At 37.3% G+C, this 27875-nt stretch overlaps 2 protein-coding genes and 2 long non-coding RNA genes across 10 annotated transcripts; 3 read left to right on the top strand and 1 right to left on the bottom strand.

Annotated features, from left to right (window-relative positions):
* Positions 1-2604: 2604 nt before the first annotated feature.
* LOC141626967 (uncharacterized) lies at positions 2605-8931 on the bottom strand. Of its 6 annotated transcripts, none has more exons than XR_012536526.1 (10): positions 8773-8931; positions 7966-8099; positions 7042-7237; positions 6615-6750; positions 5694-5744; positions 4987-5051; positions 4799-4872; positions 4619-4673; positions 3808-4032; positions 2605-2837 (listed from the first exon to the last, which is right to left on the bottom strand). It is a non-coding gene; the product is annotated as an uncharacterized LOC141626967 (long non-coding RNA). The 6 variants fall into 6 exon arrangements; XR_012536530.1 differs by having other exon boundaries at positions 2605-2834; XR_012536529.1 differs by having other exon boundaries at positions 4825-4872.
* A 323-nt stretch (positions 8932-9254) lies between these two features.
* Positions 9255-13562, top strand: LOC141626968 (uncharacterized). 2 transcript variants are annotated; one of them, XR_012536532.1, is made up of 11 exons: positions 9255-9342; positions 9673-9706; positions 9893-9920; positions 10080-10107; positions 10293-10320; positions 10963-11048; positions 11139-11252; positions 11368-11477; positions 12345-12439; positions 12822-12911; positions 13275-13562. It is a non-coding gene; the product is annotated as an uncharacterized LOC141626968 (long non-coding RNA). The 2 variants fall into 2 exon arrangements; XR_012536531.1 differs by having other exon boundaries at positions 11345-11477.
* An 8633-nt stretch (positions 13563-22195) lies between these two features.
* Positions 22196-23110, top strand: LOC141630610 (uncharacterized). The gene has a single exon (XM_074443396.1). The coding sequence runs from the start codon at positions 22196-22198 to the stop codon at positions 23108-23110; it is 915 nt and encodes a 304-aa protein (XP_074299497.1).
* Positions 23111-23936: 826 nt separating this feature from the next.
* On the top strand, positions 23937-24860 carry LOC141630609 (ATP-dependent DNA helicase pfh1-like). Its single transcript, XM_074443395.1, has one exon. It carries the CDS (start codon positions 23937-23939, stop codon positions 24858-24860), a length of 924 nt encoding a protein of 307 aa, XP_074299496.1.
* Positions 24861-27875: the final 3015 nt, after the last annotated feature.

The following is a 27875-nucleotide window of genomic DNA, read 5'->3' as shown; positions in this document are numbered from 1 at the left end:
TATATAGCCTCATTACAGAGGCCAGGCAAAACGCACATTCAATAGGACGGTAAAAATCAACCGCATGTTTATTCTAAAATTTTATCTTTTGTCCGATTGGACAATAACTAATGAAATCGCTCGAAAAGTTCCTCTTTTAAGTATATATATACTAGATTTAATGCCCGTGCGATGCACGAGCCTACTTGTAATTAGCTTATATGTAAAAGTGGAAAAACAATGGATATAGTTAAGACTAAGAAATATGAAAATTCGAAACCGTCGGTAAAATTTTAGTCCACGTATCTTGAAAAACAGTCCAACTTTTCTTTAAGAGCAAAATTATAAGAAAAGGAACGATTAGAGCGTATGTTCACCAAATTAAAGCTATACTTACAAACATCCAATTCCTTTATCAAGCCTAGTTTAAAAGAGAAGTCTTACAATCAAATTAAAGAGCATATGATATTGTTAGGTAAGTTAATTCTCCATAAAGGTGATTGTTTCCTTACCATGCATGTTGATATACTTGACAATAAAATTGCAGGGTCGTCAAGTACGTATGAATTAGTATTATGGACAACATAGACATAATAACGCAATTAAATCGTTGAAGGCGGAAGATCTCAAATACTTTAGATAGATTTTACTTGTTCTATCATTATTAAGATTTATACGCTTACTTCTAAGGTTTACTCAATCTCATAAGTTAGCCTTTTCTAAACCGGAGAGATAAGATTTCTTTAAGAACATGATTTGTAGGCTCCTACAAATATACTTAAATCACATAAATTTTTATATTGTTTTTTTTTTAAATTAAATTAGTTTGTAAAAGATGGAGATTTCAACATTGTTTGAAAATTCAACTTTTAATGTGAGCTCCAAAGTCTATAATTATCACCCAAAATAATCTAATGTTTTTGAGTTCATAGTTTTTAGAACATGATATCTTGTGGACATGAACATAAACCATGAATGTTGAATTGTGACTTATATGTTTGGCTTAGTATAAAGTCATGGTGCTAAGTTATTATGTTTTTCCTCTATAAGTTAGACTTATTATTTATCTTAATTGGAGGTAGATATGTGACTTGTCAAATTGACTTGAAAACAATACTCCCCATTCCAAATTTTAACCATTTCTTTACGTTTGTGGAGTATATATCAAATATATTTTAATAAATTAATTGTATTGGAGGGAGTAAGAAATTACAATAATGCAAATTATACACCGTATTATGTATTATAGTATTATACATAGTAATATTGATCAATGATTGCTAATTGTTACCAGTACCCACGCTAAGTAAGTTGATTCTTTTTTTTTGAAAGAAACTCGTAAGGGTCTAAATAGGTTGTTTCTAATTCTACGTGAAGTATAAAATGCAAGGTATGTATGGAACGACTGCTTTTGAAATTTAATCTACACTAATGAACAAAGACTTCGGGTATCAATGATTGCTAATTGTTACCAGTACCCACGCTAAGTAAGTTGATTCTTTTTTTTGAAAGAAACTCGTAAGGGTCTAAATAGGTTGTTTCTAATTCTACGTGAAGTATAAAATGCAAGGTATGTATGGAACGACTGCTTTTGAAATTTAATCTACACTAATGAACAAAGACTTCTTAGACTATGTTGAAGTCTTGTGGAAGAGTAATAATTTAATTGACTTGGCAGATTTTAATCCACCTCTCATTTTTGCCGACCATTTAGCCTCGCTCTCCTGAACAAATAAATGGCAGAAAATTATCACATGAATGACATAATGAGTCGATCAAAATATACAACAATTAGAATTATTTTACCTGACCAAATTTATCTATGAATTTTATTTCTACGTGTATCATTGACTCTCTATCTTTTAGAAAAGGAAATAGCAGCTTGTTATTTGAATGAAAGCCTAGGAGGCTAAACTTCCATTATCATCTTGCATTATTTAGGGGGTGTTCGGTTGGAGCTTTTGGAATGGATTGGAATGGATTCAATCCATTCTAGTGTTTGGTTGGAGGGTTTTGGAATGGAGTTAGATACCCAATGAATTCTAACTCCATTCCAACCCCTTGGAATCTCATACCTATTTTTACACTCAAGTTTCTAAATCCATTCCACCCTATTACTATACTCAATCCATTCCGAGATCGAACCAAACACTCTTAAGCAAGTATGGGGTTCTAACTCCATACCTCTATGGTATGACAATCCATTCAAATCCATTCCGATATTTTGAACCAAACGACCCCTTATACTAATATACAATGCATCAATAGTGTAATGGAATTTGGTTTCCACTGCAACTTTGTAAATTGGATTTGACTCAAATTGTATTACTCCGTAAAATCTCTATCTCTATCTCTATATTTAATAATTTATGTTATCTTTGCATTATGATTTAGTTAGTATAACCCGAAAGTAATTCACAAAATTTGGACTCTCTAAAATCGCTCGAAAAAACTTCCTTTAATAATATAGATAGATATTGATATTGATATTGATTGGTGTTGTAGTCCTATATTCTTGGAATCTTGGAGTTGGTTTTTGATGTGTCTTGGTTGTTCAAACTATTCCGCATAAATTTATAAGAAACTTTGAATCAGAAAATATGAATATGAATATGAATATGAATATAAATATAAATACAGGGATATAAATATGGACATAAATACTGGATAATTTATTTACATTAATCCAAGCAATTCATAACACTGCCATCAGATTTAGATGCTTCGAGAATTTTGGTTGCTTATAATCCACTTATTCTTAGGAGGCAAGAGAATGATAATGACGTGCCTATAAATTGTTGTAGCATTAGATCCCTATACGTCCCTTTTCCTCTTCTCCCTTTCTCGCTATGCAACTTCTACAATAAAAAGAGAGCAAATTAGCTCAATGTTTTAGATGATGTACAATATGCCAACAAAAATATACCTACTCATGCATGACATGAACAACGCGCATGATGAACAATATTGTTTCTTATAAATTCTAACTCTACCTAATACTTTTCAGAATCAAACAGGATCCAAATTCTAGATTCAAATTTCAAACCACTAACCCTAACTGACACGAGTCACGCAACGCTCTTTGATCCTCATCATCTCAACATGATCTAGCAATCGTTTGAAACAGGACCCAAGCTAACAGTGTTGCATCCAAGTATACGTATTTTAACCAACTGCATATTAAAATATGATATACCTATATCTCAGCCTCAAAGATAATTGCCCAAGATGTAATTAGAACATGATAGACTCATAGACCTACATCTAGCCTCAAAGACGCCCAAGCTATAACTTTTCACATTTATTGAAGGAACCTTTACAAACTTCACTACATTTTAAGAAAATTTCTCTCTGCACACACTAATGATAGAAAAAAAAAAAAAAAAAAACTTTTGAGTTACAACACTTCCACACAAACTGTAAGATTGCATGGGAGTATAAGATCTCGTGGCTCCTATTAATAGCTCTAAGCTTCCAAAATATAATGTGAAAGTCACGAACCAAGTCAGACTAATTCTTTGTTTAGATAAAGGGATTTGATGGTAAAGGGGAGAAAACCAAACTCCCGTGTTTGGTTAGCCAGTTGGTTTACAGGGATTTGGAAGGGAGAGAAAATGGATCCCTCCATCTCCCTCCCCCTCTCCTCAATGTGTATCCAACCAAAACGTAAATAAATCGAGGAATGCTTGTTCGCAAGGACGCCAATTTTGGAACTACGTTTAAAAGAGCAATAGCTTTAAAATTAAGCCCTTAAAAATCAGTGTTCAAGTGAACGGGAGATGGAGAGATAATTATAGTACAGTAACAGAATCAAAAGATGCATCTAACCTACAAGAGTGGAAGCTTCACCCAAGCCAGCAGAATCCCTGAAAAACTCTACGTACTGATCATAAGAATCAAGCATTCCCATGTTCAATGCCACTGCTCTCACAACTGCAGGACCCGCATCTTTCCACATTGCCAAAAAACCCTCAACTAAGATGATCTAGGAAAAGCATGGAATGCATTCTTGTAATGCCTCCGTTGAGCAGCTGTTATTGGGCTCCTGTTTACCTACACAAGGGTATAAGGAATCTTTAAAAGGGTACGGGTTCACATCATATTCAAGCCTCTTATGTACTTCTCCGCTTAGGACCCACTATATTTTATCAACTGAAAAACTGAATTTTTCATATAATCCCTAGTTAAGTACTAATAACATTAGGTCGAGACAACTAATAAACCCTTGCATTAAGCAACATTGTTATAATTACCTACAAGATCCCCACAACAGCAAATAATTATTGCCATAAGAAAGTTTCATTCAGCCACAGGTTAACATTCTAAATACCAGTTTTAAAAACTAAGAGAATTTTCAACACAGTTATGTAAATCATCACTTCGAGTCATGCTTATGTGAATTCTCCCCTCCTCCTACTACCTCATGCCCCTCTACGTCCCCTCCCCTCTCTCTACCCCCCCCCCCCCTCCTCCTCCTCCTCACCATCATCATCATTCATTCCCCCCACCCTCCTTATTCCTTTCCTCTCCCACAGGGGTGACAAGGTCAAGAAAAATTTAACAGGTGTAAAATGGTGGAGGAAAACAAAACAAATGAAATCGAAGCATCAAATGCAAAATATTAAGTCCAACAACTTACATGAAAATTCAGGATCTTCGTCATGAGATTATAGGGATGAAGCTTCTTTGTCTGCCTATAAATGTAATTTAACCCATTTATAAAGAAGCCAAGTGCCAAAAATAAGCATAAATGCCAGCTAGGAATATGAAAATAAGAACAGATGTAGCTGAAAGCTAAATTTAAAAACAATAATAACACCTCAATTTACATGTTGTGCCTTTAACCTGATGTCTTTTAACATCGAGTCCGTGTCCCACAACACTTGTCGCTACCTGCAAAGGACTACATTAGTATTTCATCAAATCAAAACCCATGTTTTTTCATCTGGATTTCACAAAATTTAGGATACATGCAATGCTTAAAAAACCCAAAAATGACCTGCTTACCATCTTCGTCTTCAGAAGAATGGCAGGTCAGTCATTAATCTAATGTAGCATGATTAAATCACATACTGCAAAATGTAACAATAATGAGACACATCATAATATTCATGGATATTACCTCTCTCGTCATCTACGTTATTTGTTAGTCACATAACCGTAGGGGGCAGGGAAAGGGAATAAGCAAGGGATTGTCAGTCAAACAAAAACCCAAACAATTCTCGACCTCAGCTTTAAAAATGCGCGGCTTTATCTCATGTTCCTGACCAACTCACCTTTTTGGTCTTCACCATCATATACCTTTTTCCAGTGTCCCTTAGCTCCAGCTCCAACTCCAACATACACACTGTTGCTCCACTGTCATAGTGTCTTCTAATTCTAATTCTCATCATTTGGTGGTTGACATTAACTACCTATAGCAGATCTAAAGCTCTAGTGACCAAAAACACCATTTGTTTTGCATAAATTGGTTATTAACGGAAGTTTAAAACCTAACAAATCTACTCTAAACATGGTCAAGTATGATGGTGAAGACCAAAAAGGCGAGTCACACAAAGAATAGAACTTGATAGGTTTTAATATCTTGTTGTATCGTGTGCTCGTTACACATCCTGCTCAATCATCATTAACTCATCTCATTAACTACTCTAAACATGGTCGAAGTGAAGCAAAAAGTAAAGAATTCGCAATAAAAGACAATGGTGGCAACTTACCTCATTTTCAGCCGATAAATTTCTCTCTTTCCGACTCCAATTGAAGACCAGCTGCAATAGAAGCACCGATTCGTCCAAGTTATTGGCAAATCCAAAAACTCAAATGTTAGGCTAAGTTAATAAGGTTACTACTACCTATCAAACCAACCTTAATAGCTACGACCTTTGTTCTTAAACTAAAATATAATAGTGTTTTTCTTCCTTACAGTGACAACTTCTTGTTCACCACTCTCCTCACCTAAACAAGTCACACCAAGAAGGTATCTCAAGGAGCCCAACCACATCTCGAACAAAGAATCTAAATAACTTCCCTGTATGCCAATCCCCAAAATACAAAGATCAAAATTTAAGAAAAAGCTTCTACCTTTTTAACCCATCAACAATCAAGATACTTATCGCAATGGTAGAACAGCAATCGAATGCTATTACTTTAAATAAAACTTATTCTGAGGAATTTAAAATAGAGAGATTGGACAGGAGAGTAACTGAAAGATCGAGCACAAGAAGATTAGAAACATATTCTAGAATCAAGACACACGAGAAAGTTAACCAGGTGGTTCAGAACATTTCATTTTAACAACTATAGGACCTGAATTGCTTCTCACAGATTAGTTGTCTGGTGTGGTGTAGTCATTGGTATTTCTCCAAAATTCTGACATTCAGATTTCAGATTGATAAGCCAGCAGACAAGTCCAAAAAAAATAGTTGATAGAGGTATCTGGAATTATACGAATGAAGTGTCGTCGGGGTGTTGACACACGACAAGTCGCCAAAGGGAAGGGTCAAAGAAACATAGCTAATACCCATTTGGTAACCAAACCAAACATTGAACAGCATATAGACGATGTTTACCTTGAAAGAGAACTTCTAACAATGCAAAGAATAAGGAAAAAAAAGCAAGGAATTGGCTGAGATTCATGCCTGGAAGATGAAGAGAGGTCAATATCCTCTCCATGTCATTGCTGTTTAGCTTTGCTAGCTCCTCTGGCATAATTGAATTCATTCTCTATATCGCCAACATCCTCCTCATCCTCATCTCCTTCCACTCGAGGATTCCCTGTAAAAATTGCAGTATTAGCTTCACCCATCATAGGTAAAAAAACTCCCTCGCTCCTTCCTATTATACTTCAACGGTCAATAGATGTTATCATGTTAATTTTGAACTTCTCACAATATACGACAGCTATAACGTATGTCAAGGGATAACATAAGAATATGTGATTTACGTTTACACTATATCATTTATGTAAACTTAGATAAATACATGGTCATTAACATCATTTGATCATCAGTTTGAGGAGAATAAAAATTGGATAGACGAAAAAAATGACAGTTAATAATGACCGACCTTTGAGTCTCTTATATCTATCCTTGCACTGACGGCAACATTGGTTTCCATCTTTTCTCTCGTATTCATAGTGAGGGCTACGAACTGGAAATGCACGTTCATTGCAAGCAAAAAATACGTCGCCACTAGGAGTAACTCACACAGTATCCCCGCAGATTTGATATAATTGGCCATCCAAATTCTTTAAAGATTCGAACTGCAATTTCCCACAAAACGTAAACTCATATCAAGTCAATGTAAGAGCAAAAACAGATCACAACTAACAAGGCTAACAACATAAGCTGAAACATTTTAATGAGCATTAACAAATCCACATAACCAAACACACTAACACGTAATTATCCAAAGGCCACATCTCACAGGCGTTTGGCAGAGTTTTCACCACAGTACATGTGTATAAGATATTAGTAGTAATAGTAGTCGATAAAGCTTGATTGAAAACACATCTCCATCGGATCAATAATATATATTTGAGGTTTGAACTTGATCAGAATCTCGTATCGCGGACACATTGAAGCTTAATAATGGATACCTAACATCTCAATTAATTCATAATATTCTGCAATACTACCCCCGTGTCTCAAAAGTTGCAGATAATACTTAAAGGAAAACTCTTGTTTCTGACTAAAAACCATTCTGATATGCACCAAAAATTTTAGCATTTATGGGGACAAATAGAAAGCACCAGTCGTACCCATAGTCATCCCCAAGACCCCAACATGTCAACAAGCCTCAGTTGTAGCAACAATAACACCAATTTCAACAGTAAAATCAGAAGAATTGTCATCCCTCATAAGCAGAGCTCCTCATAATCGAACCAAACAACCAGCTCAAGTCGATAACATACACCAATTGAAGCTTCAAATAACATAAAACGAAGTACTATCTTGAATTTGCAGTAAAACGTAAAACAATATCAACTACCTCATCAATACACAACTCAGATCCTTAATGCACTCAAAGCTTCCAAATGTATAAATGTTGTCACAAGACTCCTCCTTGCGCCTTTGTCCGAGGTACTAATATGTGAACCTGCCTCCCTAATCTCTATTGTGTACCTAAATAAGCATGAAAGAACAAAGAACATTGTAACAAGAGTCAATTTGTGCTTGAGCCTTCATCAGAGGTACTAAACTACTAATATGTGAACTTGGCTCCCTAACGTGTACTCGAATAAGTAGAAGCAAATAACTTGAGTACTTAAATACAAAATAGCATAACAAACACGGTGACCCAATAGATTACCCACCTCTAATCATCATCGGACACAAGCATTTCGATGAGACGGTCTCCAAATACAGTAAATTAGGTTTTCTTACAGATTTTGGTTTGTGCACACCTGATACTGTCTCGGACAAGACTCACTAAACTCATCCATGATTATGAGGATATTGCAAACCAACCAAATGACATAATATGAAGTAAACAATGAAAAATTCAGCAATCAGCAAAATGGATATTGCATTCCTTGAATAAAAACCGATATTCTCAATCAAACCCTTGAAAGAATGGAGAAGTTTTTTTGTAACTATACCCACCAAATACTAATACCTTTTTTTTTTCTTGTCATAATCATACATTTGTAACTGAATAACTTACCAAAGAATGACAATTTACTCCTATGCCTCGTATTTAATAGAAAGAAAGAGAAAAAAGATGTAGCCCTAAACCCTCAATTTAACACCAAAATCTATTAAATTAACAAACCTAGATGAAAAAAAAAATGGTAACCTTGCTTTTTCCTGCTTTGAGATCCTTGATGACATTAGCATCCCCATTAATCAATTATAGATAGCAGACTGATCATGACAATGATGAAGATACCAGATTCTTAATATATATGCTTGTGCCCAAACATACCAAATAAAACATGGGAGTGCACACTCCATGCGGTTAAAACAAGGGAGGTGATCACTAATCCTAAACTCTTAAAAAGTTTAAACTCCCTACTACTACTATTCATATGAATAGTACCGCTGAAATCCTCACCCTCCGTTGGTTCTTCCTTTTCAATCTACTCCCTCCATTTCTCTATTACTCCTAACCACTACTTTACGACACTCTTTCTATCCACTCTTTTCCATCTCAGTTCTCTTCACTCCTCAACAGCTCGTCGATCTCTCTAACCCTTAATCTCCCTTTTCCCGATTCTCATTTATTGTTTCAGTTGATTTGCTTTTGGTGATTATTGCTTTATTTCGTAGATCTAATTGTTTTGTTGTTATTTGTGGTTCTGGTTACAGGGAGTTGATGTGACGGCGGTGATAGTGCTACATGTGTTGCTTTTAATTCTCCTAAAAGGTTAGCGAATTAGCTACTAAATTATTGGTTTTGTTAATGTGCTTGAGTTTCGTTTAGCTGAGAATTTAGTTATAATAGTCCTTTTATTGGGTATTGATTGTTGTTGGTGTTGTCTGAAATGGTGGATGCTTACCTTATCTTCGTCGTTTTTTGATTTTGGGGTTATCATTGTTAGATTGTTCAGTTGTTAATGTTGTTTTTGTGTTAAATCTGGGTTTATGAATTAGCGGTTCGGACTCTTTCTTCCCGACACTGTTAGTTTTGTTCTTGCAACTATTGTTGGTGATTTCTGCTGTTATTATCACTGAGTTGTACATTTTTTTCATATAGGGTTTAAGAGTTCGATGCATCTGTGTCTTCAAAGGTGTGCCTTCTAATTAAATTTTGGACTCAAAACATTTTTTTAACCTAAAAATGGGTTATTTGCCCCTGATGACTGACAGTGTTGTTATGGTAAGAGTTGTTGTTGTTGTTGTTGCTGCTGGTGTTTCTTTTGTTTTTGATTTTTCTGTTGTGAATTTTTTCATTGTTTCTGTTGTTTTGCGTATAGGTTTAAGGAGCTGGGAACATCTTTCAAGGTGTGGCTTATTAACCGAAGTATTGGTTGTTTATTCTTAATGTCTAACAGTGTTGTTGTCGTCGATAGTGTTGTTGTTGTTGTTGCGGATGGTGTTTCCATTGCTTTGTAGTTTTTCTGTTGTGATAACTTCACTGATTCCGTCGTTGTTTTGACATAGGTCTAAGGAACTTGGAACATCTTTCAAGGTGCGGCTCTTTTTTCCTTTTGGGTGTAAACCATTTGGGTTCATGGTGTGGCTTATTAACCGAAGTATTGGTTGTTTATTCTTAATGTCTAACAGTGTTGTTGTTGTTGTTGCGGATGGTGTTTCCATTGCTATAGTTTTTACTGTTGTGATAACTTCACTGATTCCGTCGTTGTTTTGACATAGGTCTAAGGAGCTTGGAACATCTTTCAAGGTGCGGCTCTTTTTTCCTTTTGGGTGTAAACCATTTTGGTAAATGATCATTTTGCGCTTTTGAGTTCGAGCTTGTTCATTTTTTAAAACCTTTTTTATACGCTGCTAATGATGTTGCCGTTATCACATGTATTACTAATTACTAATTTGGGTACTTTGAGAGTGCGGAATGCTTGTCTTATTATGGTTTGCTATCGAGCGTTGCGACTGTTTGGTGACTTCTACACATGATGCCGCAACTAGATGTGCCTTTTTTTTTTTTTTTGGTTTTTTTTTGGGTTTACTCTCTCTCTTGTTTTAGGAAAACAAAATTTAAAAGCAATTTCTAGCCTGTGGCAGCTATTTTTTTTGTGACGCCTAAACTCTTTATATTTTTTTGTTTATTCTTTTATTAATGTCATTCCTTGCATTTATAGAAGGGTTTTTCTGGTAGGCATTCCCATGATTTGTTGGTTAAATACATGGGAACGTTTGTTTACGCCAGCGTTGATAACAAGTTTACCAGCGCTTGCGACGTTGGCCATTTTTGGGAAAACAACTTTTTAGTTGTTCGGCTGTTTTTTTGGGAAAACAACTTTTTAGAGTATTTTTAAAAAAACAAATAGATGCTGTTCCTTGCATTTATAAATGTTTTTTCTCCCAGGAAAACACATAATTTGTTGGAAAAATACATGGGAATGTTTGATGACATCAACATTGATAGCAAGTTTACCGTGCAACGCTTGGCAGGTGACTTGGATGAAACTTTTTTTTGTTTTAGTGCGTTCTTTTAAGAGCTTTACCTTGTGACAAGTGCAATTGTTCTCCTTCAAATACCAGGTGCTGTAGCTTACTCGGGAAACGGCCGCTAATTGTACGTCTCACGGCAGAGCTATCTATAGACATGGAATTTTCTTTGGGGTTTAGCTTAGATTAGGAGGGGCAAACCTTTAGGTAATCTTTTTCTATAGTGTTTTTAATGCGGTCCTTTTTAGTTACCCTTTTAAAAAAAATTAAAATGAAATTCTTGCCCTGACTGTCACCAGAACCTTCCCCTGACTGATTGCAGAAGAACCATAATTACTATTTAGCGGTTCTGGAACAAATTTGGGGTTCGCTTGATCACGCTCAAACATCTCTGTGTTGTGAGAGGAGTGTTGCCGGATTCGCCTAACAGTGGTGAGGCGTCTTTTCTCGAGTTGAAAATAGACGAATAGTGTGAACCGTGTGCCCCCTCCACTTACTGCGCACGCAGACTTCTAACCATAAGGTTGACAATGCCGCAATGACGATTGCACTTATGCACGTCCCAATTCTAATTAGCTGCCCCTTTTCGGATTACGATTCTTCAAAAAAAATAATAGTAAAGCCTGCGTACATATGTAATTGCTCTGATTATAAGATGGGTAGACTGTTGTTGTGTTGGCATCTTTGTATGGATGTTTAAATCTGAATACCCCTAAAGTGGGAATGTATTCCTATGCTTTTTAAATGTGAGTGTTTAATGGCTATCTTGCTAATAGTGTTGTAAAGTTCATAGTTTAAGTTAGTGGTTACTATATATGCTGGTAGATTTAAATCTGGCGTTCTAGACTTTCGCTGTTGACAGGCTTAAAAAGTACACCAAACTCTAAATGACAGGCATGTGAAGTGCGTAAATGTGTTTTTTTTTCTTTGTTTTACTCTTTGGGTGTGGGAGGAATGGTGTTGTGTGGACCAATGTGCTTTGCTTCTCGGCATGCATTATTAGTTTTCTGTTGTTCCTGAACGTCCCGTTAGGTCAATATACCTCACTGCTTTATTTGATGCCAGAACCTGGTTATCTTAATTCCTAAGATTGTACCCTGCTTACATGCGGTAGTGAACATAACACATTAACTCCAATACGACTATGCGCGTCACTTAATGTGCTTTCTGCAACACTTTGGTAGCTGCGGCTGCCAGTCTGTTTAGCATCGCGTGCATAGAATGCCATGATGCAATTCGTGCTTGGCGTAGGGGTGCTAGATCTGTCTCTGACATTATTTTTTGTGAAATGTAATTAAGGAAACGTATCAACACAGCGATGATTGGACAGTGAACTACAGACCGTTGCTTGGTGATTTACAGGTCCACTTATGGGGAACAACTTTACCAGCCAGGTATTTATAAACTCTCCTGCACAAATTGAATTTAGGTATCCTAGCATCGACCTCTTTCCATAAAACACAATGAACAGTCCAACTGTTGACAGCCTAAACACCTGCATGCCAGTCTTACCCCCCTCCCCCCACCCCACCCAACCCCTCACCAAACCCTAAACCCCCCTCTTTCTCCACAACACTTCCCTTTTTTAAAGGGAGTCAACGATTAAAATCCCAGACGGCCGCTTACTGGACCCTCAGCACCCTGATATGACTCCTCTGGTGTGACGGTAAACTGACACCCTGAACCATAGTTTCAGGATCTTCAATCGTACTTGTCATTTTGTCAATAGTCGTCCATGTCCTAACCCATGTGTGTTATTACCCTTTGCATGTTCAGTAAAGCCATAGCTAAGGCTACTTCCATGTTGCAAGGTCTGGAAGGTTGGAGACTAGGTTCGACAGGCTTGTGCACAATTGCAGCCCATCGGTACGCTGTGTTCCTCTATATGTGTTTTGAATTGCATGCAACTGCATGTGTTTTACGTGACACATGCTATATGCTTTCACATCCAATGTGCCAAAACATACTACTGTTAGTCCTCGGAGATTGCCTTCTTTTTATTACTTACACGTATGCTATCATATATAATGATTCATCAGGCACTTCCTCAAAACTGACTGCCTGCTTAGTTGCGCCCTCATTTAAATTAAAAAGTAAATTTAAATTAGAAATAATTTGTGTTTAGATATTCGCAGTTAATTACTATGTGTTATAGTTTGAGTTTAAGAGTAGCTAGAACACACATTTATATATGTATAAATATATATTATGGCTTTTCCAATCGTGTAGATCAGATGTGCTGGTCAAATACCAAAAAAACAAACAAAAAAAAACAAAAAAAAGCGAGCGGGCAGCTGCAACTGAACATTCCGGACAAGAGGATATGCAGCCAGAGCTTCTATGGATGTCTGACACAGCGGTGGGGCTGCTAGCTTATGGCAACGCCCTGTTTGTAGAGCCGGCTACGTTTCAATTTCACAACAGCTGAAGTAACAGAAAAAATGAAAAAACACCTTTTACGAATAGCATACCGTGTGTAAATCAAATACATGTGCAATATATTAGGCTTATGTTTATTGATTCCACGAGCCAAAGTGTTCCAATCTTTAATTTTGCAATATACATTCGGGAAAAAAAAGAAAAAAAAAACTTACTATAACGGTGACGTGGAGTATACTTTGCCCCACGTAGAAATGGCCGATGAGACTGCGATTCCTATAACGTGTATCATATTTAAAACCTTTTGTCTACTCGTGTTCACTAAGAATGAACCTAGCAAAGAGCGCGTTACACAAGTACTTCTAAACACTGGATGGACCCAACGATTAGCTATAAACCATCAAAAAAATATTTAACTAAAAACCAATATCCATAAATAATGGTATACAAAAAAAAAAAAAAAAGGTCTATAATGATGTGTTATAACAGAAAATTAAGAGCCTAATCATAAATGCAAAGCAAATTGACACGACATAACTGTTCACCTTCCCTGTTTGATTTGAAAGCTGAAACGTCAAGTTGCTTGTTAATTTTCTACTATAAAACCGTAATAGAGTGCCAAACGGTTTACTCTTCATTACTACCTCCTCTTGATCACAAAACTGCAGTAAAAAAAAAAAAAGAACAAAACAAAAACATCAATACTATTTCCCTAATATGGAAGATTTTGCATGCACTCGCCCTTTCTTCGAAGATCAACGGGACAAAGAAGACTTTATTGATCAATATGTTGGATGGAAGCAAGCAACCTTTACTTCTGGAGATATCTTTGTGCAAGCTGCTATAGAAAAGGCTATTCCGGAAAATGGTGAGACAGGGCACCATCAGATACTTGGTTTAGAGCTGGTGATGTCTAATATATTTAATAGGCTCTCAAAGCCTGATAAGAGAAGCCTTGCGTAAGTTTGCAAGCGTTGGCGAAATGTTCTGGTGGGTGCGATACGTCCAAGGTCCTTGTGGATTATCAGAGGCAGCTGTTTTCAGAAAATGTACGTGGTTTAATTACAGTTCAGAGGGGCCAAAAGGTGGTGAAGATGTTCTGTGTGTGCAGGGACTATCCTACTATAAAGGCAAAATATGAAGTCCACCGTCTTCTAGAAGAGGAACCACCAGTTGAGGTGGAGTACCCTATGTGGTCTGAGGACGAATCTGGTAGCGACGGTTATTACGATTCAGATTGTTAGGTTACTACTAACATGATTTTGGCGTGCCTGACAAGACTAAGTGTGGCTTTTGGGTGAAGAAGGAGGCTAATGGTGTATTTGCACTCTTACTATGGTGTATGCGCATTAGTGCCACCTGTAAATTATGACAAGTATCTATAAGTGCAATAGGATGCACTTTCTATCTGTATTTTGTGTGTTTACATTTTGCAACTGGAATGACTTGGGTGAAAAAATAGCCTCCTTAAAAATGGTTGAAAACTGCTTGGCAATTTCCCAAACTATTGGTCAATTGTTTGCCCCTTGTTGTTTACTTTTCTGTGTTGCAGTTTCTCTAATATGTTTTAAAGACCAAACCTAAGTGTTACCCCTATTACAAATGCCAACGTAAGTATGTGTGTTTCTCGATTAACAGGCATATAATAAGGTGTGGTGTTCTAGGCATACCAGCAGTCTAGTATTACGATCCTACATATTACAGGCAAATGTTAAGACCGCACATGTTTATGTTCCAAATGCTATGAAATGTGCAGCTTGCAAATTTCAGGTATGTTGTTAATCTCAGTTTAGAGGCCGTTGGGTTATTGTGTTTGGGTTGTTTAGGCTGCCTTTTGTTCTTATAGACGCTCTATACGTGAACATTAGCGATTATTACAATATAGCTTTTGAGACCAACTTAATGGCGTGTTACACTTAGCGTTTGCATGTTTGGATTACTTGCGCATTAGGGCTGATGTGCAGAGCATTGCGAGTGTATGGTTGGTATCCAATATGAGTTTGTCCTTTGAGCATTGTCTTAGCTGCCCCTTTACAACTGAATTAGAGAACAGCTGCTTGTGTTGCTTATTCTAAACATTACATACTCTTAACATATTATCGATGAAATCCTGTTAACAGCCTTAAGTACACTGAGAACATAGTACGCCTCGCTTAATGCAATACAGCTTAAGTAGATACCTCAGGCACATAGTTCAAATGCCATTGCCTACTAAGGTATGCGTCTTAGAAATCTGTCTAACTGCCATTAATCTAACCATGTTAATGCTGTGTATAATTACTGTCTTAAATGTGATGCAACACAAGCCCTATATGGGTGATTTTACATGGTGTGCATGTCGCCGGGTATCACAGTCATTGGTGCGCAGTGTGAGTCTTATGGCATCCCATGTCACTAGAACTGCCCTTGAAAAATAACACAGCCGAACGGTGCATGACTATAATCGTATTTATCACGCTGTTGCAAAGTCTTAAGTAGGGTGCTTTGATAGCAGGTTCATTTTAGAGAGAAAGCCTTCATGTAGACTTCATTAACTCCATATAAATTTAAACATTTTAACTAGCGTCAAACCCAATTACCTAAGACTACCTGTTTGATACTTGTTGTAACTAAAAGCCTTTCCAACTAGGTTTTGCAGATAGAGGAAATTAAACGCCTTAATCGTGTTTCCGAAGTAATGCTTACTTATTATACACTCATTACCTATTCTTTAAACCCATAAACTAACTGCATCTAGCCATTACATATCGGACAGTTACAGAAAACTGCATTGTTTCCAAATAGGATGTGTCGCAGGAAGGATTTGCGGTGTAAAATGCATGAGTAATTAGCTGTTCGAACCAAGAAATATATATGCACTACTACGTTAGCAGGGGTGGGTTCACCTTGCAATATACCACATAAACAGGAAAGTCCGGGAGAAAGGCTAACCGTGAAAGGACAGCGGTTATTAGAACCTAACTACATTCCCAAACCACACGCCAAAAAAAAAAATGCAGCAACAAAGGACGTACAGTGGCCATACCTTAGCATTGTCACATAACAGTCCACATAGAAAACACAATCCCCGGAAATGTGTAAAGAAATGTGTGGTTTGCAATAATTTATAAAGTTTACCATGAAATAGGGGTGAGAATGATGCAGCTGGTATGATGTCATACCAATAATTCTTTTAACTATGCATTTAGTTACTATAACTTCCCTATATTCTAACTAAACATGTTGTGAAAAGTAATTAGTTTAGCTACAAGTATACATTTATATCAAAGTGGGTATATATGGAGCAGCGGTAAAATGAAATAGAGCTTACGTATGCCGGAAATATAATTTGTTTAGGGTTTTTGCGGAAAGCCACTACAAAGATTATGTATTTCATCAAACATATGAGACAAAGTTTAAAACACTTTAATGCGACTTGCCCTTCGTAGGTATAAAATCACGCTCGTTAGCAAAATCGTAGTGAATGTATTTGCTACCGGTGGTGAATTAATTGATTTACGTGACACTATTTTTGGCATTTCACGATAAATAAATAACAGCAAAACGGAGGAACATGGGCATCCAGGCGGACACTACCGTGGCCCTCAAATTAATTGGTACACTCAATTGCAAAAAAAAATGCTTAACAATCTAAAATTAAAGTTGCATTTCGGAAATACGACTAATAGTGCCACACTACGAATACGAGTTTAAAAAAAAAAAAAAAAACAACAAAAAAAAGAAATAGATTTAAAAAACAAAAACAACAACAAAAAAGAACCAAAAAAAAAAGGAACACACGCAAACCCACACAATCAGGCACTAAAAAAAAGGGAAGTAGAAGGTACAACAGGTATAACCGGAAAATTTTGTGCTACTAACTAGATGTTTTAATTAGAGACGAACTAAACTGTTTTTAAAAAGTACCTACCAAACGCGACTTATCCGTCTAGGATAATTATAGTTTTGCGTTTAATTTAGGAGTAGTAATTGTACTTGTTTTAATAATATATTATAATATTTACTTACAACAACCAATGTGCTCTTATATTAATATATATATGTATGTGTATACTTGCTAAATTACTAAAACCTCAGTGACTAAATACCAAGGGAGCACAATGAGTCTAACTGACCCAATAGAAAGTACCATAAGTAATGCAGAAGAACACACCCTGCCGTCTTCCTCAGCCTTAACAAAGGTAACTTCTGTTCATGTTAATACATTTGCATTGCATATGTTTATATGAAATATAAATTCTGCACATCCTCTCCATACGCTAACTTAAAATGTTGCATTTAGCGGCTCTGTAGGCCATTGTGGTTATGTCATGATATCCATCTGCTTGCCTGTTTCACTCATAACGTGCACTTTTTATGCCTTGTTATCTCAATATGTGCATGTTTCTGTCTTTGTATTTCTATTTATGGTGCATACTAGATGATAAGAAAAAAAACAGATAAGATGTCTTAGGTAAATACAATATGATGTGCTTTTATATGGGAAACCTCTAGCCAAAAAATAATAGTTTGATGGAATACAAAGTTTTGTTCTCATATCTGATACTATTCTGTTATGTCCTATGATTTTATATGTGTATGTGAGTTAGAAATATTAATGAGGTATTGAATAATCAGTTAGAAATATATGTGTATGTGAATTACATACACTTAGTTTAACCTCGGTTTAAGATTGAAATAATTATTTGAGATCGTCTCTTGGTGTATTGATACACTACTATAATTTTAAAAGTGCTAATAGTTTAGTGTACTAACACGATAATTACCTGATTTTGATAATGTGTAATGCAGACCAAATATGAGAAAGTAACTGATGTTTGGTAATGTAAAATAACTTCTTCATAAATAAACTGTCTGAAAAATATGTAAGTGAATCCTAAATCTAAGGTTTTAGCGTTTGGTATTGTTGATTTACTTTTAAATCTACGTATAGTCACACTTTTGGGTTCAGCTGAAGTCCACTAACGCATTCATTTGGAAAGTAACTTCAAACACCACACCACACATCCCTCCTCCCAACGAGTACTTCAAACAATGATTAATATGCCACCAGTACCGAGGCTTACTAACCAGAAATATACTGAAATTACAGGTAATAGGTCCTGCACCTACACAAGTTGTTATTCCTTTCCAACTCTTGATTGAGCAAATAGCAGAATGTCTACGTTTCTCGAGCCCTGAATATCGTTATGTTAATGGGACCAGTAATAGTGTCTACCTTTCGTTACGCCCAGAAGGTGAAACAGTAGCCTTAATATACGTTGGTGGTCCAGCCTTAACACCTGAAGAATCGTGTGAGCATGCTGCTATGCAGTCATGACAGCGATATCATGACCAAATACAATGTGACAGTTAAGGATTTCACCCACACAAAGAGAGAAGTGATGCACAGGTTGGGCGGCCTGTATAGATTGAAAAGAATAGAGTTAGAAGAGCTTATGAAAGGCCATAGAAACACCCCACTAAATGAAGATCCCCCACCTGCTATATCTGGAACTCCCAAAATTGTAACTCTAGATTGTGTATCCCTATTGAGGCTTCTAAACCAAAAGTTCCCAGTTCATTGTACAACACTTGATACCCTCAGGTATGGGAAAGAAAGGTATACTGCATTTATTACTGTGTCCCTCCCAGGGTTGGTGGCTGGTAAGAAAGACATGGTGAGTGGTTGCTTCAACTTTCCTGAGTGCGCAAAAAATGACGTAGCCAAGAAGGTTATTGAATATGTCACGCCAATACTAAACCTTGAAATCATAGATGCAAACTATGATACTCCTGACACCAATCGTGTTGCCCTCAATTCAGCACTAGAGCGAGAAACCTACTTGGCTATTAAAGCACGCCTCACAGGCATAGAAGAGGAGTTTGACCCATCATGTTTACTTCTTGAGGAAGGTGCTACCACACCACGTGCTTCTGCTTTTTAGATCCCTCGGCCTAACGGCCCCCTCCTCCACCTAAAAAAATTAAATTGTGTGAAACTTGCACGCATAAGGCACACGTGCGCCCTGCACGAGCAAAGCCCCCCCGCTATTTTAGGGTTTCCAAAGATGTGGAAGCGATGTTTGACCGTTTCAAGAAGGCATAAGTGCATGAACTGTTAAAATCCTCGCTTATAAAGATAAAAGGGTGGTTCGGAACTGTCTTAGCAACAGACATTTTGTGTGGGAAGCTCAGAAAAGCACTAATACTATATTTTCGGAACCCTGATAATTAAGGATTAACTTGTAACATTTTGGCACTGTAATAGTGTTTATGTATATTAGCTGAACCTATGTTTCGGTACTATTTTAATGTCTTTTTTCTGAACTCTATGAAGCACCACTACTACTCAGTTGTAATGTTATGTTTTTCTCTATTTTTTTTTTGTTTTTTTAAAAAAAAAAAAACAAAAAACAAAAAAAAAACAAATTAATTGTCCTAAAGCTCATTCTTACAACTTAAATTTACAAAGTCGCGCTAACTACCAGCTGTTTGATCGCAGTTTCTTTTCCTATAACACACAGGACAACTTCAAGAATTACTTATGACGGAATAAATTTACAAAAAACAAGGGCACAGACAGCTAATAATGGGAATAACACGAACATAAAATAAAGTAGAAAACGGACTAAATCCAACATGTGAGCTGCAACAGCGTATGTAAAGGGAAACGTATTATAGGACGTATAATGCTTGAAATAGCCAGTGTTAATATTAATTGATCGGGAAGCTACCCCTTCCAAAGTAGTGGTGCTTTTATAATCCCAAGGCGTAAAATGTTAAATCGTAAACTGTGGTTTATTTTAGGAATTTATTTCTAACTGACCCTGGTGATACGGGACACCATAGTTGCGTCCCAGTCATGCATATGCGGTACTCAGTAAACATGTTTTCCTTAGTTAGGTTTCTAACATTTGACATTTAGTCCTTCAAATAATCAATGTGAAGCTAATCGCATAGAATCTTGTTCCTATCAAATAAACCAACACACATAACTGTTATACCCTAACTTATAGTTGCAAGCATTTCTTGAATAAATTGTTTCAATAAACCTCTCAAGTCCCTAGAATTTGCGTGTATACAGATACTAACTTGTAATTTTACAGACACAGGGATGTAGCTCGTCAACAAGCCACAACCCAGAAATGTATTGGCCTACGTCCACCCCTTCATCTATGCCAGTTATGCGACGAACAAGATCTAGAACAACATTTCTAAACACCGACCACTCTGGAATCAGGTATTGTTTGCAATCTACAATTTCGGGGGGTGTTATAACAAAGTAAGGTATTAACCCAATTCCCGTTGCTTGCAGCAATGTACCTGAAACACCTCCGCCACCGCGTCCTAAACGACAAAAGAGGACCCAGATTAATCGTCAAGCAAGTAAGTTACATTATCATTATGGCGTGTATTTTACTTCCAAATTGTTATAAGCAACGACTCTATTAACTCATTTAGAACCTCTTATTATGCAGGGTTACCTGCAGCCCACGTGCTTAACCCATTACCTACAGACAAGTTGAAACTCCCACAAGGTATTATTTGCATAAAATGCAACGCAAAAAGATTGCATATGAATCGCCGACGTTCTCATTTGTCTTGATGGAGCAATACATTTGCCTACAAATGCATACCCGCCGCATTAGTGCGATTATACACCTCCCGGATGAGGATGCGGTTCATTTCCTAAGTACTCCGAATGTACAACAACCTCTTTGCATTCACTCATTTCTTTGGTGATTATGTAGCATCCAATCGAAAAAGGTATTTACGTCTTTCAACTTCATGGCCAAATCTATCATAACATACCCACACTGCTGCCCAATAATGGAAAACCAAAGTATCTACAACTATACTTCTATGATGGGCAGCATGAAGCGTTGAATCGTACCGGATGCTTCCCAGAGGTAAGGGGAGATATTGTAAACACGCTTATACAAATTACCCAGAACAATCCTTATGCACGCTTTTTCCGAGCCCTTAGAGAATTACCCATTGATGACAATACCCAAATTAGAATCCATAGAAATACTGTCCTAGACCAACGGGTGTATAATGCACCCACGTCTGATGAGCTAGCTGTTATTTGGACGGATAGTTCTTCGTCTAGCGAATCTAGCACCCCACACATAACTGTAACTGCAAAGGATAACCAGACTCATCGAATAATGCACTACTATGGCTGCTATGATCCTTTGCAGTACCCATTACTTTTCCCTTATGGGGAATGTGGATGGGTACAAGGCCTTCGAAAAATAACCCCACAGCTGACCCAAGGAGGAGCTGGTGCTCATAACATAATACCATCTGAACTTAACCTAACCGTCGCGGACTTGTTGGAAGATGAATCTAACCGTATGTCAACTTACAAACATATCTTATTTAATTTTTTATTATAACTCAGTTAGTGTTATTACAAGTGGCATCTAAAATAACTCTTTGTTTGTCCATATAACAGGTTTAGACCAGGCTTATGGTCCAAAGGACAAGGTCATTTCGTGCCGCCGATATTACTGCTACAAGTTGCAAAACCGTCCAGGAAACATGCTGCTTAGGACAGGCCGATCCTTCCAACAGTACGTGGTGGACATGTATGTTAAAATAGAAAATACCAGGCTAGATTATTTTCGGAACAATAAGGAAACTATAAGGGCTGAATTATACCAGGGGATAATTGATACTGTGGGAACGGGCGAGTATTGTGCAGCAAACATTGGCAAAGGGTAATCTTGCCACCAACCTTTTTAGGGGGCCCTCGGGATATGAAAAAAAGATATTTAAATTCAATGGCTCTTGTGCATAGGTTTAGGAAACCTGATCTGTTTGTCACCATGACGTGCAATGCGAACTGGCCTAAAATTAAGAATCACCTTGCCCCAGGTGAAGAGGCTCAAAATAGACCAGACTTAGTAGCAAGAGTATTCCGTGCTAAGCTTCTGGCGCTGAAGAAACAAATTGTGGACAAGCAAATCTTTGGAGAGGTGGCCGCGTACGTCTATGTGGTGGAATTTCAAAAAAGGGGTCTGCCCCATGTTCACTTTCTGATCATTTTAAAAGATGGTTATAGGCTGAAATGCCCGGCATATTTTGACAAGTTTGTCTGTGCTGAGATACCATCTATGGCTAATCCCTCCCTTCGTTCGTCTGTACTAAAGCATATGATGCATGGTCCCTGTGGCGAACTTAACCCTGAATGTTCATGTATGAAACATCCAAACACTTTTGGGCGTTGCAAATTCAAGTTCCCAAAGTCCTACACGCTTGACACCACAGTTAATGGTTCTGGATATCCAGATTATAGGAGACGCAACACAGGTGAAACTGTGGTTATACGGAGACAAACTCTGGACAACAGATGGGTTATCCCTTATAACCCGTACTTATTAGCACTATTTGACTGTCATCTTAATGTTGAAGTCTGTTCAACAATGCATGCAGTAAAGTACTTATATAAGTATATATACAAAGGCCACGACAGAGTCTCTTTTAGTGTAGCGGAAGGAGAGGAACCAAAGCCAGTAGATGAAATTACGCAGTTTCAAACAGGCCGATGGGTATCGCCATGCGAAGCAGCGTGGCGAATATTTGGATTTGATCTATTTGAAATGTATCCCCCGGTAATGCCTCTGCAAGTGCACCTACCCAACAAACAGACAATATGTCTGAGGCCAACCGACAACTTGGGCGATGTGATTCTTTGATGAGAAAAAAAAGCCGTACACCTCTAATCGAGTTTTTCAAGAAAAGTGCAAGCAAAGGATGTCCCAAACTCTGTTGTACGGGAATTTACGAGCACTACCGTTGGGATACTTTGGGACTAGAACTGGAAAAGAGAAAAAACAAAGTGATAGCAATTGGAAGACTTGTTTTTGTAGCACCGGCCGAAGGTGAGAGATTTTTTTTAAGTCTTTTGCTACTACACATCCGAGGTCCTACATCATTTGAGTACTTGAAGACAGTAGACGGTTACGTCTGTGCTACGTTCCAAGAGGCGGATTTGCGCCACAGGCTGCTTGAAGAAGAGGATGCTGCTGAACTTTGTATGGCAGAGGCGTGTGCAATGCAGATGCCTACTGCAATTCGTCGCCTTTTCTCAACGCTACTAATTTTTGCACAATCAAAGGACCCATCCTTGTTATGGAGCACACACTATGAATCATTGTCAGAAGATTTTTGCTTTCAATTTCCAGACGACCCACAGAAAGTTAGTCAACTAACAGCTCGTGCGGTCGAAAGGTACTTGGAAGCTATGGGCAAGACTCTGAAGAAATTCGGACTGGACCACCTAGATACTTGCACTGATGATGATGTAAGGCGCAACAGAGATATAGTCGATGCTTTGGACGCAGCAATACCTGAAGACTGTACTCTGTGTAAAGAGTCATTAAATCTTTGCACAAAAAGGAAGCCTTCTCCACCATCATGGAACATATACGCACCTCTAAACCAGGTGCTTTTTTTGTTGACGGGCCTGGTGGCACTGGGAAAACCTTCTTATACAAAGCGCTGTACGCTGAAGTACGCATGATGGGAGAAATTGTGCTGCCAACAGCATCTTCAGGTATAGCCGCAGCTAACATACCAGGCGGGCGAACAACCCATTCACAGTTCAAAATACCTTTGGAATGTGACATATCTTTGGCATGTGACGTTCCTAAACAGAGTAGTCTAGCTGCGTTGATCCGAGCAGCAAGCTTGATCATCTGGGATGAGGCGTCAATGTCTAAGCGGCAAAATATTGAGTCTCTCGACCATCTACTTCGAGACTTATGTGACTCCAACCTAATTTTTGGGGGAAAAGTTGTTGTGTTCGGAGGGGATTTTCGGCAAACACTTCCAATTCTACCTCGGAAGTCACAACAGGAAATAGTGGAAGCCAGTCTGTTCAGCTCACACCTCTGGCCTAAGCTAATTAAGTTTAGCCTTACTGAAAATCTCCGCGCTAAAGATGATCCTGAATTTGCACAATTCCTACTAGCACTGGGTAACGGCGAGTTGCAGACAAAAGAATATGAGAGCATAGAACTACCAGCTGGGATTGTCAGAGTTCTGGACTGTGCAAATACGAATCCAATTGGGGAATTGGCAGCCGTTACATTTCCGGAATTAGCACAGGGTACATTTGACACCAACCTTTTTACAAATCGAGCTATTCTAACGCCTTTGAATGATGATGTAGATGCTATTAATGATGCTCTAATTGAACAATTCCCAGGCCAGGCAGTAACTTACACAAGTTACGATTCAATGTTAGATGATACATGTTCAGTTTACCCTGCGGAGTTCATCAACAAATTGAATCCTGGTGGAATGAGTCCTCACAAACTTGTTCTTAAAGTAAATTGCCCTGTTATTCTTATACGGAACCTCCAACCATCATTTGGCTTATGTAATGGCACACGCCTGATATGCAAGCGTTTTTGCCAAACACCATTGAATGTGTTATCATGACTGCCAACACAAAGGGACCGTGTGTCGATACCGCGAATCAAGCTACGCCCATCACCTTCAACCAACTATCCTTTTCAATTCCAAAGGAACCAATTCCCATTAAAGCTCAGCTTTGCGATGACTGTTAACAAGTGTCAGGGCCAAACTTTAAGTCAGGTGTCTGTGTACCTACCACGCCCGTGTTTTTCTCATGGTCAGCTATATGTGGCGCTATCAAGGGCACGGAAGGCGGCACAAGTTACAGTGATTGTAGCACCAGGACCAGAAACAGCACCCGCATCCTTTGTCAGGAATGTCGTGTCATATGAAGCTTTATCCCTTCTTTGGAATACTTTCGAAACAACTACTTAAAGGTAAACTACAATGAAAACTCGCTACCTGACCGTTACGTCTATGAACACATTAACAATATACATTTATGTGCGGCGGGATTTACTGATTTTTCTTGTATTTTCCAACAAAGTTGTCTCTACAATCTACACCGAAGTCGTTTCATTTGGAATTCAACATTTGCAGCACACTATCTATTGCTTACTATATGTGGTACTAACATGTAATGAATGTGTTACCTGAACTCTGAACGAGACAGCGTTCTTTTGTCATGAAAAGCCAAAACAACTGCCATTTGTGCCACCTACTATATTTTGCCACACAAATGGTATCAGTTGTTTGCGAATCCTGAAAACTCTTGTAAATAACTGTGATGCACCAAATGCTGTATGTGCTCAAAATTTGTCACTACGACACCATCCACATTAGAATCTGCTCTCCTAGAAGGTTTATGTGAACAAGTATTACCGCTATATGTAAATTAAATATGAGATCTAAGATTGATGGTGATTCTTTTTTGGCAAGTACCTTTTAATTATCCAATCCCAAACAAGTGGTTATAATGGACCCTCATTCAAGTGTAATTTAATCCTAAATAGACAGAACATGAACAGAGCAATGCGCAATCGTACGTATATATGTACAGTTAGCTATAGACAAATTCTCGTTATAGACAGACACTATCCGTCTATATGTATAGTCGGATAACATTTTCCCTCACAAAATATCCTTTAAATTTACAAGGTCCCTACCGACACGATTTTTATAACCCTTTTAATTTTCACAACTAATTTGTACTTGCTTACTACTTTAACTTTAAAGTTTCAGTTCCGAGTTTCTGCACTTTATCACTTGAAAAGTTAACAAATATGGTCCATAAACAACGAACATAGTAAGGCCATGAAAACAATTTACATATGGCTTCTCCCTAACCTTTAAATTTGCCTACCAACTTGGTACTTACTCAAAACTTTAATTAAGATATCTCAAACAATCCCAAAATTCATACTATGAAAACTACTCTTATAGTACTATACTTTTATAGGGGTATACTTGAGACAATGACTACACTTTACATAAATACATACTCATTATTGGCTTATTTGCTATATATGGTTTTAAAAAAAATGTACACTATTCCATTGTTTACGAAAACACAAATACCTCTTTTTCACTGAACGGTTGATGGCTTATCATCAACAACAATTTCACGTATTACTAATTATGCTATGTAACTCTGTGTTCCATTTTTAAGGACGCTATCATTTATTTTGCATAGCCGTCTGAAGTCAAGTACAGACGGTTTGATCAAGCTAACACACTGTTTGTTAATTTTGTCTGACATCAGTATAGTCACATCTTGCCTTTGTAAATGTCTTTTTACTCGCCCGCTTATGCTTTCTTGTAATTATTGTTCTTAGTACTTGTTCTTTTCTAATCACTTTGGTAATATGTTATGTTCATGTGGACGACTATCACCATGATATGCTTTTCTGCAGCTATAAGTTTATAATTGACACGTTATATTATCAACGATTCGTAATATTATTCTAAATGACAAAGACGGACTTAATAAATCATATGTCAGTCATAAAAATATCTTTCAGTCCTGGTTTACCATTTCAACAAAGTTTAACAAATTACAACAAAAATAGGACTTATACTAACGGATATTTGAGAAAGAATGGTCGACTTAAATAATAAAAACAATTGCTAAAAAACGAGCCACAAAAACGAAAACAGAATAACAAAATATATATAAGGCAACACGGAAATAGGGGATGGTCAATGAATCAGTATCTGAATTAAACAATTTTCAATAGCCAATAAATAGGATTGTATAAATATTAAAAATATCAATTAATAGGAAATGCTAACAGGCAACCAAACCAACAGATACAACTAATACGACTGGAATTTTGAAAGATACAATCTGAAAATAGAAGTACAATGAATTGGGCAGAAAATTTGACTGTTCAGATTTCATGCTTAAGAGTATATATAACATACAGAATTAACTCGAACAAAAGGCATAATGGTCACGAAAACAACCAGAAACAAAATATAAAATATATAGGAAATGGGAGATCAATATGTATACCCATACACATGCATCATCGCTAATGTCCCAGGGAAAATGGAAGGGGAAAGATATGTACCGAGAAATCTAGAAGCATTACCAAGCATTCTCAACAGCCATGGTTATACTATAGAAGCATTGAGCATTACAAATTGCACAAAGGCAGAACATTTTAGTGGTATAGTTCGCATTGAGTTCGGAAGTGAAGATGAATCATGCAGATTAGCATTCAAATTGCAAGAGAAATTTGAAGCAGTAGGACGTAGCAGACAAGATTTCTTTGCTGAGTACAAACCAAGACACGGACCGTATCTATGGGTGGCAACAAAAAGGGATGCAAAGTACTTTACCGGCACACCAATGTGTAGGAAGGTCCCTTACATATTGCGGAAACAAGGAAGGGAACTCGCTGATAAGGACCAAGTTTGCATCTACAGCTGCATTAATCTCAAACTTTGAAATATGAAATTATGCTACTGTTATGATTACCTTTAAAAAATGCAGTTTGCATTTCTATACATGTCGTCCATCAATTTGTAGTTGGGTTCAGCTATATACTTCAATTGTCCAATAATTTCAATTTTAGAGTTTTGAATTAACGTAAT

Source organism: Silene latifolia, chromosome Y, assembly GCF_048544455.1.
Source record: "Silene latifolia isolate original U9 population chromosome Y, ASM4854445v1, whole genome shotgun sequence".
Taxonomy (NCBI): Eukaryota; Viridiplantae; Streptophyta; class Magnoliopsida; order Caryophyllales; family Caryophyllaceae; genus Silene; species Silene latifolia.
This window is presented reverse-complemented; position numbering and strand designations above follow the sequence as displayed.